General features: G+C 67.7%; 1 protein-coding gene across 1 annotated transcript in view; it reads left to right on the top strand.

Annotated features, from left to right (window-relative positions):
- Positions 1-739: 739 nt before the first annotated feature.
- PLCH2 (phospholipase C, eta 2) overlaps positions 740-15920 on the top strand; it is a 24904-nt gene continuing 9723 nt past the window's right edge. Inside the window, exons 1-11 of the mRNA XM_012660653.1 lie at positions 740-863; positions 2325-2471; positions 4017-4270; positions 4422-4550; positions 7818-7988; positions 9243-9336; positions 9460-9663; positions 9812-9932; positions 11173-11344; positions 11577-11684; positions 12838-12981. Of these exons, the coding sequence (XP_012516107.1) occupies positions 740-863; positions 2325-2471; positions 4017-4270; positions 4422-4550; positions 7818-7988; positions 9243-9336; positions 9460-9663; positions 9812-9932; positions 11173-11344; positions 11577-11684; positions 12838-12981 (1668 nt within the window). The remainder of the gene's footprint in view (positions 864-2324; positions 2472-4016; positions 4271-4421; positions 4551-7817; positions 7989-9242; positions 9337-9459; positions 9664-9811; positions 9933-11172; positions 11345-11576; positions 11685-12837; positions 12982-15920) is intronic.

Genomic DNA, 15920 nt, shown 5'->3' on the forward strand with positions numbered 1-15920 from the left:
CGTCCGCCCTCGGGATTCAGGGGTCCGTCAGGAGGTCCTCAGCACGAGGGGTGTGGGGACGAGAGCAGGGACTTCCCCAGGGCCCAGGCTGGGACGGCGGGGGTGGGATGCCAGCCTTGGGCACCCGGCGTGGGCAGGATGGCAGGGAGACCCGCCCCACGGGGTCTGATTATGCTCCCTGGGGGGGGGGTCCATGAGACCGGTGCCCCTGGGCTTCACAGCTGCATCCTTTGGGTTCCCAGGAGGGGCCGCCCGTTGGTCCTGTTGTCATTCCTCAACCCCCAGAGGGGTCGGGGGCCTGGGCCTTGGGAAGCACTGCTGCATCCAGCCGTCCTGCAGCCAGCTGGGAGCTCCCTTGGCCTCAATCCTCGGGCCAGCTGGGCTGGATCCTGGCTGGGATTAGCGCAGGGGATTGGCCGGAGGGTGGGTGGGGCGGAGGCCCTGCCCTGCCCCCAGCCCCTGGGACGCAGCTTCTTCAGGGACTCCTTGGTGGCCCTGGAGGGTAGTGGTCTGGCCTGGGGGCCATCTGGGACAGCAAGTGACAAGCGGGCCAATGCCACTGGGGCCTGGGAACAGCCCTGTGGGGGCTTTGGAGGGCGCTGAGGGGGAGGAGGAGGTGAAGGAGAGAAGGGGAGCCCCACGGAGCCCCTGCGTCCAACGCCGCCTCTGCCGGGCCTGCAGCTGAGCACGGGGTGGCCCTCGCTGGCCTTCGTGAGCCAGCCCCCGCCATCGTCTGGGCATGTCCAGCCCCTGGCCATCTACGGACAGCGGGGCCCAGAGAACGGTGGCCTGCCTGGCGGAGGTGTTCCTCTGGGTTGGAGGGAGTGTGGTGCTGTCTTCGAGGTGGCAGCTCGGCCCACTGGGTAAGAAGGGGCGGGGCCGCCCAGGTGCCCAGGGAGGGTGGGGCCCCTCCTGGAGGTGCAAAAGGCTCAGGGCCTCCCACCCACTGCTCTCGGGATCAGCGGGTCCAGCATGTCGGCTGGCCCCATCCCTCAGCTGCCCAGAGCCCCCACCCCAGGTGACAGGGGGTCAGGCTGGGACCCTGGTCCAATGTGCCGTGTGGGGGATGTAGGTGGCTCTGAAGCTTCACTGAGGGGGTCCCTAGCTCTCTGGGGGGCAGCAGCACCTTCAGCCAAGGTGGGGGCTTCTGCTGGTGCTGGACACAGAGCCCTGAGGCTCCAGACGCTGGCGTGGGGTGCGGGAAGCCTGCCGGTGCTGGCAGGAGGGCTGAGTCTCTGTTCCAGCCTCCAGATGCCCTGGGGCCTCTGGGGCCTGTCCCTGTCCTGCCTCACGTGCCACTACATCCCACAGCCACACCTGTGTCCTCACTTCCCTGTGTCCCCTGGTGACCCCAGCCTCCCCGTGCTTCTCCTGCGGCAGTTCCCTTCTGCTCATGGTCAGACGTTAGCTTCCTCCAAGAAGTCCTCCTGGGCTGGCACTGTCCATGGTCCTCCTCACCGCCCACTTGTCATCCCTTGTTGGGAGCACCTCGCGGGGGCTAATTGCTATCTGCCTTACTAGGCAGCACCTCCTGGGACCTGGGCTCTCCGTGAGCAGGAGTGCAGGGCCCAAGTGGGACAGGGGCCAGCCTGTCCCTGGGCTGGGGCCGGCTGACTCTGGCCTGGACTCGGGCCCAGCTACGACAGGAGGCCGATGGACGGGGCGGGGGCAGGGGAGAGGCAGGTGGTCCCGGGGAAGGCTGTGGAGCTCTGACCCATCCCTCAGCCTCCCAGACCTGCACCCTGGTACACATGGCTCGGGGGTGGACGTAGGCAGTATCGTCCTTGCTGCGTGTGGGGCAGGGGCTTCCAGGAAGGGCCCCAGGAGGGGCTGCAGGCCCTCAGGAAGGAGGCTTCTGCTCCTGGGAGCCTCCTGGGGCCGGCCAGCAGCCGGGCTGGCTGTGGGTTGCCGGGGCCCGCCCTGCACCAGGCACGGGGGCCTCCTGAGAGTTGGCACAGCCGCTGGCCTCTGCCCCCGGGTGTCATCCCCCTTCCCGCTGCTGAGTTTGATGCTGACTCTGAGTGACGACCCCTCAGGGCCCCAGGCCCACGCGGTTGCCTACTGTTGCAGGGCCTGGTCCAGGCGGCGGTGGGAGAGGCGGTGGCTGAGCGGGGCAGGGCAGGGGCCCGCTGGGCAGTCGGGTTGGGTGGGTGATCGAGGAGTGTCCCCGGCCAGCACCTGGGTGGCAGGGAGCCCCGGGTCGGCCCTGGCCCCGTGGTGGGCAAGTGGGTGGCCTGGTGGGCGGCACGGGACGGGCCGCGGTGAGGAGGGGTTGCCGTGGCACTCACCCGCGCGATGTCTGTCTGTCCGCCCGTCGCGTGCAGTGGAGCGATGCATGCGCGCCATGCAGGAGGGGACGCAGATGGTGAAGCTCCGCGGCAGCTCCAAGGGCCTGGCCCGCTTCTACTACCTGGACGAGCACCGCTCCTGCATCCGCTGGCGGCCCTCGCGCAAGAACGAGAAGGCCAAGAGTGAGTGGCCGGCCCGGCAGGTGGGGGGGTGGCTCATGGGGTGGGGATCCCTCCCGGGCAGCTGCCGGTGGCTCTGGGATCAGGTGGCCTTGGAGTTCCGTAGTGACCCCTGGGCCATGGGGAGGGCCCATGCCCGCCTAGCAGAGCTCCCTGGGACTCAGTGGGCACAGGGGGTCACCAGTGCCAGCCCTGTGCTGGGCGCGGGGCTGGGCTGGGGGGCAAAGGGCCATCAGAGCCCCTGGAAGCAAGAGGGCACCCCAGTGAGGTGCATTGGGGGGGCTTGGCTACAAACACTGGCTCAGGCCCCTGGCGGGGAGGGCTCAGCTCAGGCTGTGGAGGCTTCAGGGGCCACCTGAGCTGGGAGGCTTCGTGCAGGGGACGGGGTCGGGGTCCCGAGGGTCAGAGGCATTTCCAGGACCTGCTCTGGCTTTGCTGATGGGAAGGACCCAGCTGTGCCAGGAACGGGCTTCAGCCCTGCAGTTGCCAAGGGTGCAACCCCCGTGGGGCCCCAGGAGAGCGTCGTTGCAGAGCCCCGGAGGGCCTGTGCATAGCCGAGCCCCAGGGCGAGGTGTCCTGGAGCAGGTGGCGCCTCCTGGGCCCCAGAGACCAGTATGGGGGCAGGGCCGGGACTGCCCTCTGAGCCAGGGGACGTGGAACTGCTTCGAGGCTGCATGGAGAGGAGGAGCCCCGGCACCCAGTTGGGAGCGGCCGCTCTGAGCCAGGCACTGTTCCAGCACTGGGCATCTCGCAGGAAGTTGGCTGACACAGAGCTGGCGTTCTAGTGATGTGGGGGGCAGTGCCACCCAACGTGCTGAGTGCCCCCCAGCCGGGCACTGGGACAGCCTCAAGGCAGCTCTGCCGACAGCAGACAGCAGGATTGAGGGCACCGGGTGGACACGGGGTCGGCAGGCCCCTGGGGAAGGGGTGACTGGGCAGGACCTGCAGGGGGACATCGGCCAGGCCAGGCCCTCATGTCGCCTCCCACCCAGCTCTCAGGGAGACCCAGCTGGGTGCTTAGACCGACCACCCTGGCCTTGGAGGGGTCCCCTGCCAGAGGCTGGGAACAGACTCTGAAGCACCCCTGGGCTTGCCTACGTGTGGCAGGTCAGCCCCGTGGGGCTCTGGACGCCGCAGCCAGTCAGGGAACCCTCAGCGACCTGAGCGCCGAGCCAGGACCCCAAGAGCCACCCCCGGCCGGAGCTGGTGGAGGTGGCGCGGGCTCTCGCCACGCTGGCCCAGGAGTCGCCTGTCTCAGAACGGGGACACGTGCGGGCTCGTGCCGGCTGCCCACTTCCGGGCTCAGTGAAATGCAGCATCCTGGGCCGGCCGGACGCCTCAGGGGAGCAGGGTGGTCCTCCCCTTGTGGGGGTGTCTTTTCCACACCCAGAGAAAGGGGGACAGGCCACAGCGTCAGGGCGGGGGCCCCCACGCTGGAGTCCCGTGGCGAAGGGCAGAGCTCCAGGCCACCAGGATCCTGGGGGCTCTGGGCTGGGGGTTGTGGAGCCTCCGGGAGGCCGTGACCCGGTGCCCCCTCCCCGCCCCCAGTCTCCATCGACTCCATCCAGGAGGTGAGCGAGGGGCGGCAGTCGGAGATCTTCCAGCGCTACCCCGGCGGCAGCTTCGACCCCAACTGCTGCTTCAGCATCTACCACGGCAGCCCCCGCGAGTCGCTCGACCTGGTCTCGCACAGCGGAGACGAGGCACGTACCTGGGTCACCGGCCTGCGCTACCTCATGGCCGGCATCAGCGACGAGGACAGCCTGGCCCGCCGCCAGCGCACCAGGGACCAATATCCTTGGGCACGGGGGGCGGGGCCGGGCCCACGGCGGTCCCCGTGGGGTCGCACGTTCCGGCGCGTGGGCCGGGGTCCCCCACTCCTTCCTCCCCAGGCTGGGGGTGGGGCGCGTGCTGGGCCTGTGGACCCACGATGGCCCCTAACTCAGCCCAAAGTGGCTGAAGCAGACCTTCGACGAGGCGGACAAGAACGGGGACGGCAGCCTGAGCATCGGCGAGGTCCTGCAGCTGCTGCACAAGCTCAACGTGAACCTGCCCCGGCAGCGGGTGAAGCAGATGTTCAGGGTGAGGCCGCGGCAGATACGGGGCAGCTGACTGCACCCTGGGCCCGTGGGGCGGGCGGTGGGCCGGCTGCCACTCGCAGGAAGGGGCCGAGCACCGCCTGGGCCGGCATTCGGGGCGGGCGCCGAGTGAAGCCGCACCCCTCCCTGGCCCCCCAGTCTTAATGGGGACACACTGGCCCGGGCGGGGCCCTGTCTGTCAGGCAGCAGCTCTGCTTGCTGCCCCACGCGCCTCCTGCCCACAGCAACCCTGGTGTTAGAAGTTATGAAAATGCATCGTTCAGCGGAGCCGCGGCCTTTATTGTCTGTAATTAGTTTCTCTTTCCGGAAGCCCCGCGGTGCGGCGAGAGGAGCTCCGCCTGTTCGCAGGTCCTGCCGGGCGGTGGGGAGGGCTGAGCCGGCAGACCCAGCCCTCAGGCCTCGACCCTTGGCACAGGCTGCAAAGAGGGTCCCGCGAGCTCAGCCAGCCCCTGCACGCCCCGATCCACATGCACACACACACTCCGCAAGGCCGGCCCTGCGCCCTCGCAGTGGGTGGTCGCGCCTGGCTGGGGCGAGGGCAGCACGTGGCGTGTGCGGAGTGAGGGGACGGTGCTCTCAGGGGCTTGCTGAGTGCCGCAGAGTCTCGCAGGCCCTCTTGAAGGCCCCGGGGGGGACAGGGTCTGCTGGGCAGTGGGGGCTGGCGGGCGGCTGGCATCGGCACCCTGGCACCCCTGCCTGCCCAGGCTGAGCCACACTCCCTTCCTGACCCTGGGGCAGCTCTGGGGTCAGCAGGCCTTCGCCCAGGCAACAGGCTGACTTGGGATGCGGTGCCGAGAGCGGCCTTGGAGCGGAAGGAGGGACAAACGCCCGTCCTTGAATTGGACGCAGGTGCACAGGCCCCCCCTCCAAGTCTCTGCCTGAAAAAGCTCTGGGAGGGCCACACGCACCTGCGCCTTTTGAAGGACCGTGGGCCTCTGGGCACGCACTTCCACCCCCTGGCCCCACGCCTGCCCCAGGCCTGGCCCTGTCATCGTTCCAACCAGACCTCCTGAGGAAGCCCAGGACAGGTGGAGCCGGGGCAGAGGGCGTTGCCGTGGAGCCACGGGCCTCGGACCCCAGCCCTGGGCAGCTCAAAGTGGCCCTTCTCCACGGTGGTCAGGCCAGCCGGTCTGGGAGCACCTGGTCTGGGAGCACTTGGCCTCCCCGCCCACCTGTGCGGCCACCCTCTGTAGGTGCTCTGGGGCCGAGGGAGGGAAGACGTGGCCTGCAGCCCAGTTCGAGGGTCTCTAACAATGTAGTAGAATCTCAATGTTGCCCTGAATTGCCTGATCGGAGGGGAGTTCTGTGCAGTGGGCAAAGAGGCAGCTTGGACATAGTTTCATTGAATCGAACAGAGCATTGCAGATGTGGGCTGGGCCCAACGTGGGCCCAATTGCCCGAGAGTACGCGTGGGCCGCTGAGGCCTGGCCCGGCAGCAGGGGCTTGGCTGAGGTGTTCCTGCAGGTGCGCCGTTTCCACTGGTGGGAGGAACAGCCCTGTGACCACGCTGGGGGCATTTCCGGGGCTGGATTCAGGCTTCCCAAGAGCCTCAGCATCGTAGCACCTTCCTTCCTGCGTGGGGCCAGCAGGCAGATGCCGCCCTGGACTGCGGGCGTGGTGAGCAGTGGAGCTGGCCGACCCTGGGCACAGCCACTCAGGGCCCTGGCCACGGCCCCTGGGAGGGTCACCCTCCCAGCTCCCTGTCCCAGAGGGGTCCTTGGCGCTCCAGCGTGTGCCCTGACCCAGCTGTCCTGGGTGCAGTGAGCAGCTGGCTCTCGGCCCAGACCCACCAGGTCTTCTGGCATCTGCTGGGCCCCAGCACATGTGGCTCAAGCCTTGGCGTGAGCACTTGGTCCTGCTGGGCGTCCACCAGGCCACGGTGCCAGGGAAGTACCGCAGCCAGGAGCGCCCGTCAAGGCCTGGCCTGCCCCAGAGCCCACTCCACTGGGGACAGGGAAGCAGGGGGTTGTGGCCACATTGCTCTTGAGAGTCTCCTGGCTCAGAGGGGACCTGGCACCACCAGCCCAGACCGTTGCCACGTGGGGAGTCGCTCCCGTGGCTGGCAGGCCAGAGTGTGCTGCTGTCCATGGTGCTGGCCCAGCGTCTGCCCTGCTCTGGGCCCTCCCCTGTGGTGTCCTGAGAGGTGTGACTAGCTTGGGGGACAGCCCCGTGGCCTGTTCCCAGCCTCCCTGGGAGGCACTGGGTGGGCTGCTCAGAGCACCCCTAAGCCCACAGGTGATGGGAGCAGGACCCCAGTGAGGTTCATCCGAGACCCCCAGTCATGGAGTGCCCAGGCGCCCCCATGCTGTGGGTGTGGCGGGTGGGGCCACCCCTACTTCTAGGAAGTGCTTGTACTTCTCAGGGGACAGAATCTGGAACTTCTGTGGAGGCCCAAGGACTGGGCCAGTATTTGGGGACATGTGCCAGCCATGCGTCTGTGTGTCCAGGTCTGGGGGTGGGTGGGGCATGGGACAGGACCCTGCCTTCAAGGCATGTGGGATCCAGCCTCTGGCCACATTGTCAGTGGAGGGTCAGGGCCAAGGTGGGTGGCTGACCCCCCCACCGGTCCCCCAGCAGCCCTCTGTGACTCCGACCACCTGGGCAGGTGTGTGACGAGCTGTCAGGGCTGCCCCAGCCTGATGTATTGCGCTCTGTTGCTCTGTGGAGTGTGGGGTTGGGCGCTGCCAGGCATTCCCGGTGAGGGGCCTGAGCTGGGGCGTCACGCCAGGGCCCCAACACTGCCAAGGAGGCCATGTGGTCACCCCACCCCACCGGGGTCCCTCGCCCTCGCTGGATAAAGCCCCAATCTTTAGGCCTCAAGGGTTTCAAGCAGCCCCTTCTATGGGAGCCTTTCTTGGCCATTCCCAGGGACCCCCCGAGCCCTACAGCACCTCAGCTTGCATCTGGGCAGCCTGGCCGCTAGCCAGCCCAGTGCGCTCTTGACTCACATGCGGAGTGTGGACTCCAGTGTGGCTCGATCTTGAAAGGCATGCAGACGCGTAGGGGCGCGTCAGATATGCGTCTTTCCGAAAGGCCATTGCCTGTTCTCTGGGTGGGAGGGCACCGGGGAGCCCAGCGAGCCACGGCTGCATGTGCCCAGGGAGCAAACTAAGGCCGCGGCGTGGGCAGTGGCGAGGCGGGGAGGAGGGGCTCGCAGCCTGGCCTTGACTGAGGAGGGGGCGGGCCTGCAGGGCCCTTCGGGTGCAGCGCTGGGCGGGCTGTGCATGGGACCCGAGGCCTTGCCTTGCAGGAAGCAGACACGGATGACCACCAGGGGACCCTGGGCTTCGAGGAGTTCTGTGCCTTCTACAAGATGATGTCCACGCGCCGGGACCTCTACCTGCTCATGCTGACCTACAGCGACCACAAGGACCACCTGGACCCCACCGACCTGCAGCGCTTCCTGGAGGTGGAGCAGAAGGTGAGGCTGCGGAGCTTTGGCGGAGGGCGTGGGGACAAGGCAGTCACAGGCAGCATCCAGCACCCCGTGGGCTTCAGTCCCCATGTTCCAGGGAGCAGCCCCTGGGGCTGCCACGTGGGCGGGAAAGGTTTGCAGCTTCTCCTCCGCGGCCTCTGACCGGCTCAGTCCTGGCCGTTGACGCTCTGCAGCCCTGGGGGACAGCCACAGCTCTACACGGCACCAGCTGTGGTGTCCAGCGTCCTGTGGACAGGGGTTCTGTGGTCCCAGCCACACGCGCCTGGCTGGCCGAGTGGGGCATGCGGCCCTTTCCCTCGGCCGGAGGGAGCCCTGTCCATGCTCACAGGCCGGTGCCTGGGCCCTGCCCCACTCACCAGGGACCTGGTGTCCAGAGGTTCAGGGTCTGGGCCCCTCAGCCCAGCCAGCCATGCCAGGGAGGGGAAACGAGACCCCAGTGGAAAGAGCTCCCGTGGGAGGGGCTTGGGCTACACGGTGCCCTCGGGGCTGGCGCAGCGCAGGTTACCTCCCTGGAGCCCTCATAGACGCTCCCCCGTCCTGCTGGGTGGCACCCTAGGGCCTGGCCCAGGTGGGAGAAGCAGCACCAGCCCGGCTGCGTGCTGGCCTGTCATTGGGCAGCGCGGCTGTGGTGATGTGGTCCCAGACAGCCCGGCCTCCATCCTGCAAAGGCACGTGGGGCAGCAGAGGGCGGGGGAAGGGCAGGCCTGATCCCTCTTTCCCTGACCTTTGGCCCAAGCTTCCAGCACTTCTCCCTAAAAACCAGTGTCCTCTGGGCAGGGAATCTGAGCCCCTGGCCTGGCTCCCGGGCCTTGAGCATCCCCCGCTACCCCACAACGGTCCTGGGGACCTCTGGGGTCCCGCCGTTGGGCCTGCCCTGGGGGCCTGGGTGCTCCTGGCCCTGGCGGCACCGCGGGGCCCTGGAGGTCCTCGGCCTTCAAAGGGGGGCTGCGTTGAGCCAGGCTGCGGTGCTTGGCTGTCCCGCAGGGGTTACCGTGCTGGGACTCGGGCGGACGGCAGGGGCCGGGGGACGGGGGCTCCCGGGCGGGCTCTGGGTCCTCGCCCTGCTGTGCCTTCCCACACTCTGGCTCCACTCCACTCTGGGCCCGCCACCTCGGCTGTCCCCGATGGGGTTGGCAGGGCCGGGGCCAGGGGGGATGGAGGGAGGGCTGGGGGAGCCGCCCGAGGCCAGCCCAGGCCAGTGAGGGGCCAGCCTGGGTTCCTGCCCCTGCTGTGGCCTAGATGACGGGCGTGACCCTGGAGAGCTGCCGGGACATCATCGCGCAGTTCGAGCCGTGCCCCGAGAACAAGAGCAAGGGGGTGCTCGGCATCGACGGTGAGTGGCGCCGCCCTCCGCCCGGGTGTCCTGGGGGACCGCGGGCACCGGGGGCTCCACGTCCCGCGTGACGGGGGGAGCGGCTGTGAGACGAGGCGGGGCTGACCCGCCCCCGCCCTGCAGGCTTCACCAACTACACGCGGAGCCCCGCGGGCGACATCTTCAACCCGCAGCACCACCGCGTGCACCAGGACATGACGCAGCCGCTGAGCCACTACTTCATCACCTCCTCCCACAACACCTACCTCGTGGGTGACCAGCTCATGTCCCAGTCCCGGGCGGACATGTACGCCTGGGTCCTGCAGGCCGGCTGCCGCTGCGTGGAGGGTGAGGGGAGAGGGGCTGGGCCTGAGAAGCCGCCGGGGGGTCTGGGGGGCGGGAAGGCCGCGTCCGTGCGTGCGCGTCCCTGAGCAAGAGGCTGCGCCTCCAGTGGGCGTCCACGGCCCCCCGGGTGCTGAGCTCTGCCCGCCCACAGTGGACTGCTGGGACGGGCCTGACGGGGAGCCCATTGTGCACCACGGCTACACCCTGACCTCCAAGATCCTCTTCAAAGACGTCATCGAAACCATCAACAAATATGCCTTTGTCAAGAATGAGTGAGTGGCTGGGCCTGGGGGAGATCTCAGGGGAGGGGCTCCAGGCTCCTGCTTTTCCTGCCCCTCCCGCATGTCATTTCTGGGGGGCAGTGGCCGGGGCTGGTCTTGTTTCTGGGTGTCTCCTTGAGAGAGGGGCCGGGGAGGGACTGGGCCGCAGGTCTGGGCAGAGGGGAGCGGACGGGAGGGCGTGGTGCCTGTCCCCACGCCTGCCGGCACCCCCAGGTCATGGCCCACGGCAGCCGCGGCTGCTGCGTAAACACCCCCGAGTAGCCACTCTGTGTCCAGACTCAGTTTGCTGCGGCTCAGCTGTGGCCGCAGACACCGCTGACGAGAATGCGATTCAGTGTCTGAAATAGAAGGCTGCCTCCCGCTCTGCCAGTTACCTCCGCGTCCTGCTCAAGGGCCAGGAAGGAGCTAATTGCACGGAGGGAGGCAGGAAAAGCAGGACTGATTCAGGAAGTAGGAACGGAGAGCGCTTCCTGGAAGCGCGGCCCACGCCCCCGTCTGGAGCACGGAGGGAGCGGCCTTGGGATGGCGGGTGGAGCCGCCTGCTGGAGTCCGGGGCGGGGCTGGCACCTGCTCCAGCGCAGTCCGTGCTCCCGCCCAAGAAACCAACAGGAGACAGTGTCCTCCCTGCGTGCCTCCCTCTCCCCACAGACGGGCCTCGCTCTCCCCACAGACGGGACTCGCTCCCCTCCCGCCCTCTCGTCCTGGGTCACCTACATTTTCTAACAGAATCACGGTCGCCTTTTGGTAAAAATCCAAGTAAAACGTGCTCATGGTTAAGAGTAGATAAAGCTGAGACGCTTACAGTGTAGAGCCCCGTGCGTGCTGCTCCCCTGCACCACGCAGTGGCGACCGCGTCCTGCCAGATGGCGCCCGCCAGGCTTGTCCCCTCTCTGGGGTCGTGTCGGGACCCTGGGGCTGCTCGCAGGACAGTGCGTCCTGCATCCGGGCCACGGGGTCCCATTTCCCGGCCTGTCCGCTGCTCTGCATCGCGCCTCGGTTTAGTCCACGTCGTTTGAAACCGTGACTTTTTCAGACGTTTTGTTTTCCTGGAGTTTCTAATTGCCTTTTTTTTAAATTGGGGAGAGAGGCTCACGGCCTTCCCTGTCCCTAAGGCTCTCCCGCCTTTCCCGCCACTCGGTTGCTTCTCGAAGCCGTCGCTGGCACTGCCCAGTGCTGCTGCAGCCCGTCTCCCCACCCCTGGCCTCACCTGCCCCCTGCCTTGGGCCCGCAGGTACCCCGTGATCCTGTCCATCGAGAACCACTGCAGCGTCACCCAGCAGAAGAAAATGGCCCAGTACCTGACGGATATCCTCGGGGACAAGCTGGACCTGTCCTCAGTGAGCAGCGAGGATGCCGCCTCGCTGCCCTCCCCGCAGATGCTCCGGGGCAAGATCCTGGTGAAGGTGGGCCCTGGCCCGACGGGTGGGCGTCGCGTCCTCCTGCCCGGTCTCAGTCTCCCTGGGGTGGTCACGGGCCAGGCATCTCTGCGCGCACCTGCCGGCCTGTCCCTCCCGCGGCGCAGCCGCTGCAGGGAGCGGAGCGGGGCACCGAGCAAAGACCTGCCCGGCACTGGCTGGTCCGTGGCCCCGCACTGGCTCCCGGCACGTCTTCAGCCCCGTCGTCCCCCTCCCCCAGGGGAAGAAGCTCCCGGCCAACATCAGCGAGGACGCGGAGGAGGGAGAGGTGTCCGACGAGGACAGCGCCGACGAGATCGACGAGGACTGCAAGCTCCTCAGCGGGGACGTGAGTGGCCGGGGCCGGGGCCCTGCAGCGCGGAGCGGCCTCTCGTCCTGCTGTCTGGGCGACTGGGCGAGGGAGGCGGCCGGGGCAGAGGGGCTGCGTGTGGGCGCTGAGGGTGTGCTGGGCCTGGGGTCCCTTCCTGCCCGCCCGCCGCGCCCCTGCACATGGCGGGCACCAAGCCTGTGTTCCCAGCCAGCAGGCCGACCACACACCTGCTGGTGGCCTGTGTCGGTTCCCATTTCTGAGCTGACTCTTGGGGTGCTGTCCGTCGGCGCTGCCCAGTCCTCTTGGCTCCTCAGCAGGGGCAGCCCTGGTGGATGGCGGCCCCCAGGGTTCCATACCATTCCCACCCCCGCCCATACCGCTGGCCGGTCCTGGCCACCCCCGTCCCCCAGCACCCACCCTCCTCCAAGGCCAGCCCTGATGAGGGGTCCCGCCTGTGGTCACCTGCACAGAGGGCTGTCACCACATTCTCAGGGCAGCTGGCTTGGCCGCAGGGGCTGGGGCTGGGAAGACAGGGAGGGCCTCAGGGACTCGGGGACTCCGCAATCAGCGTCTTCTCGCCTCTGGGCGCTGTTCCGAGCCTCTGCTGCTGCAAGGCAGCGAAGACTTTGCTTCTCCCCGGGGGCCGTGCGATGGGAGAATGACTGGGCAGGAGCTTCCCGGCCACAGCTGGGTCCTTGCTTTCGAAAGCCCCAAGGCAGCAGCGTTCTCCCAGCTGCGGGTGGCCGCGTCTCCAGCAGGTCCAGGGTGACGGTGAACCACGTTCTGCGACGTCCACCGTGCGCCCGCTCTGCCCTTGCTCCGGGGTTGTCCGGATGCCCAGGGCCCAGGCCCTCTGGGCTCCAGGTCCATCCGGCCACACAAGGGAGGGCGGCTGCCCTGAAGTCTGCCCCTTGCCCTGCCATCTCCTTGAGCCACGTGTGGCCATTGATGGGATCCCGCGTCCTGTGCTGCCCACTGGGCCAGGCGCCACACGCGCTGTCTGCTGGGCCCCTGTGGGCCGGGGTTCAAGGCTGCCCGTGGCCCTGAGCGAGTCGCGGGCCCCACAAGCCTGGGCGAGTGAACACAGGGGGCGCGAGTGCACTTCGGGTCGTCACCATTGCTGCTTGCGGGGCTGGGGACGGATGCCATCGGCCGACCTCTGCTCTTGCAGGCCTCCACCAACCGGAAGCGCGTGGAAAACATTGCTAAGAGGAAACTGGATTCCCTAATCAAGGAGTCGAAGATTCGGGACTGTGAAGACCCGAATGACTTCTCCGTCTCCACACTGCCCCCGTCCGGAAAGCTGGGGCGCAGGGCAGAGGCCAAAAAGGTGGGACCCCTGTCGCCAATAGGTCCTCCTCCCGACAGCCAGCCTGTGGGCTGGGCACACACCTCCACATGTGTACACACCCCTGCCCATGCACCTCTGCACGCCCTTCACATGTGCACACCTGTGGACACTCCTCCACCTGTGCACACACCTGTGCACACCTGTCACACATGCACACCTGTGCACACTCCACCTGTGCACACACCTGTGCACACACCTTGGCACACCCTTCACAGATATACACCTGTGGACACTCCTTCACCTGTGCACATAGCTGTGCACACCCGTCACACATGCACACCTGTGCACACTCCTCCACCTGTTCACTCACCTGTGCACACACCCCGGCACATCCTTCACAGATACACACCTGTGCACACTCCTCCACCTGTGCACACCTGTGTACACCCTTCACACATGCACACCAGTACACACACCTGCACACATGAATCTGCATACAAGTACACCTCTACACTTACATGTGCACCCACACACCTGCGCACACATACACCTCTGCACACGCCTGCCCAAGGTCCAGAGGCCCCTGTCCACGGGTGCAGCCCTCCATCCCCAGAGCGTCCTAGAGACCAGTGTGTCTGTTTTGATTTCCATTGTGAAGAATCCATGGTGTTCACGCCGTCGGGGGACAGGCAGCCAGGCAGTACCCCTCGGAGTCTGGGTGCTGCCCTTCCCCTGCTCGGGCTTGGCTCTGACAGCATGGTGTGTCCCCTCAGAGGCCTAAGGGCAGGCGGTCCCTGGGGACCTGCAGCTCCTTGTGGAAGGGGACTTGAGCGTTGCCACCTTGGTGAGCCCAGCTAGTCTTTGGGGGTTCTCTGAGCGGGGCGTGTGGCCACCTTCCCAGCCCATGAGTGCTCATGGCCACATGGGGTGGTATCCACGTGGAGACACCAGCCGGCAGGGCTGCAGCGCACATGCGGTGACGTGTGTATGGGTGAGGGGTGCCGGGCAGGGCCGGCAGGGCCAGCTCTTGGTGCCTCCCTGGGGGACGGGCACTTCCGCCGAGTGGCCAGAGCTGGCGATCCCTTGGTGCTGTGGTGGACAGGGCAAGTGGCCTGGAGCCAGGTGGGGGCGTGTGGGTGGGCCCCGCAGACGCCGGCCTCAGGAGAGCCGTGCCGGCAGGGCACTGTCTCCTAGTGCCCGGGGAGCCCTGCTGTGCCTCGCGGCACTGCTCCCTCCATGCCCGTCCCTGCAGACCTTGCTGTTTCCCGAACCCTTGAGGGTGGGTGGGACGGTGTCTTCTCCCTGGCAGCGGGGAGGGGGGAGCTGTGTCCCCCTCCGGGACCAGTATTTTTAGATGCCAATGTTTGTGTTTCCACCCACGGGCTGCGGCGCGCTCGGCACAGCTGATGCGAGGAACGTGCGCTGCAGGCGGCTCTCGCGGGTCCCGTGCCGACAAGCGTTCCTTTATTTTTAGTCCTGAGATGTCTGGGCGAGGAGAACGTGGCCCACCTGAGGCTCTGATGGGCTTGTGCTCAGCGTGGAGCTACCCCGCCAGGCGGGAGAGGATGTTGAGTCTCTGCTCTCCTCGGCCCGCAAAACCAGGTGCACCTGGGGCCCGGGAGCGTGGCCTGGTCTCTGGGCCTCCCGCCTGAGCTGCTGCTGGGCCTGCCCAGGGAAGGCTTCCTGAGGGGGAGGAGGGGTCAGGCCAAATCCCACCCTGACCAAAGCACCAGGCACTCCCAGGCTGGGTGGTGACAGCCCTGGCTGGTCCGGGAGCCTTAGGGGACAGGCAGGAGGGCTGAGCGGATCTCCAGGCTGGGGCAGGGGACTTAGCTGGCCTCAGAGCTCAGTGGGGGGAGTGATCCAGGCAAAGGGGGGTGTCTGCGGGGGCCATGGAAAGGGCCCACCACGCGTCACACACGCCCCTTTCCTCTGCATGTGAGCCTTGAGGACACGAGGCCTCACTCTGGGGTCCCTGAGGCCTGGGGCGGCAGGAGTGGGTATCTGGGGGAAGCAGCCAGATGTGCAAAGAAGGGGCCCCCCCAGCATGCCCACGACAGGCCTTGCCCCTGCTGGGGACCCTGCCCAACCCCCTGGAGGCCGTGCACTGCGACCTTCCCTGTGAGCGGGGGTGGCTGGGGTCTGCTGGTGGCTCTGACCCTGGGGTGTACCCGTACTGCCGTCCGGGCCACCTTGCCCTGCGCTCACCCCGAGACGGGCGTGTCCTGAGGGCGGGAGGGGCCTGGCAGGGCCCTCTGGATCTAGCTGGCTCTTCTGCATGGATGCTCGGGGCGACAGCGGCTTCTGGCCACGTGGGGTGGGCTGCGGTCGGCCGCCACGGCTCCTGGGCCAGCACGCGCTGCTCCTCAGTCATGCCTGGATTTATAGTTGCTTGTGGTTCTTGGAGACTGCGGCGTTTTGGGGACGTTTACAGAACCGCGGGGTGTGTTGGCCTCAACTGGCTCCCAGCACACCGTGCATGCGGCTCTCGGCGCCCTGCCGGCGGCTGGGGGTCAGCAGTGAGGAGGGTATGGGGCTGCACCGCGGGGGCTGCAGCAGTGGCGTCTGCAAACGCACTCGGGCGCAGATGGCCTGACCGCCTCCGTGGCCGGGGCTCTGCCCGTGCTGTGGCCTGCGCGGCCTGGTGACTAGCGGGCCCTGGGCCCCTCTGGGCAGGATGGACCATCCAGCCTGCATCCTGGCTCCCCATGAGGCGGGAGGGGGCAGGGCTGCTGGGAAGGCCCCGGAAGGGGCAGAGCACAGGAGCGTCCGGACCGTGCGCGGCACCGAGCCTGCGCGGCACCGAGCCGGTGACGGCACCGTGCTCGTTTCCAGTGTGTCTGACCAGGTGATGTCGGGGCGGGCCGTGGTCCAGGCAGAAGAGGTCAAAGGGGCAGGCTCCGCAGCGTGTGGTGGGGTTGGCCGGCGCTGAGGTCCGTGGTGGTCGGACGCCCACGCTGTGC

This window comes from Propithecus coquereli, unplaced genomic scaffold, assembly GCF_000956105.1.
Source record: "Propithecus coquereli isolate 6110/MARCELLA unplaced genomic scaffold, Pcoq_1.0 Scaffold672, whole genome shotgun sequence".
NCBI classification, from domain to species: Eukaryota; Metazoa; Chordata; class Mammalia; order Primates; family Indriidae; genus Propithecus; species Propithecus coquereli.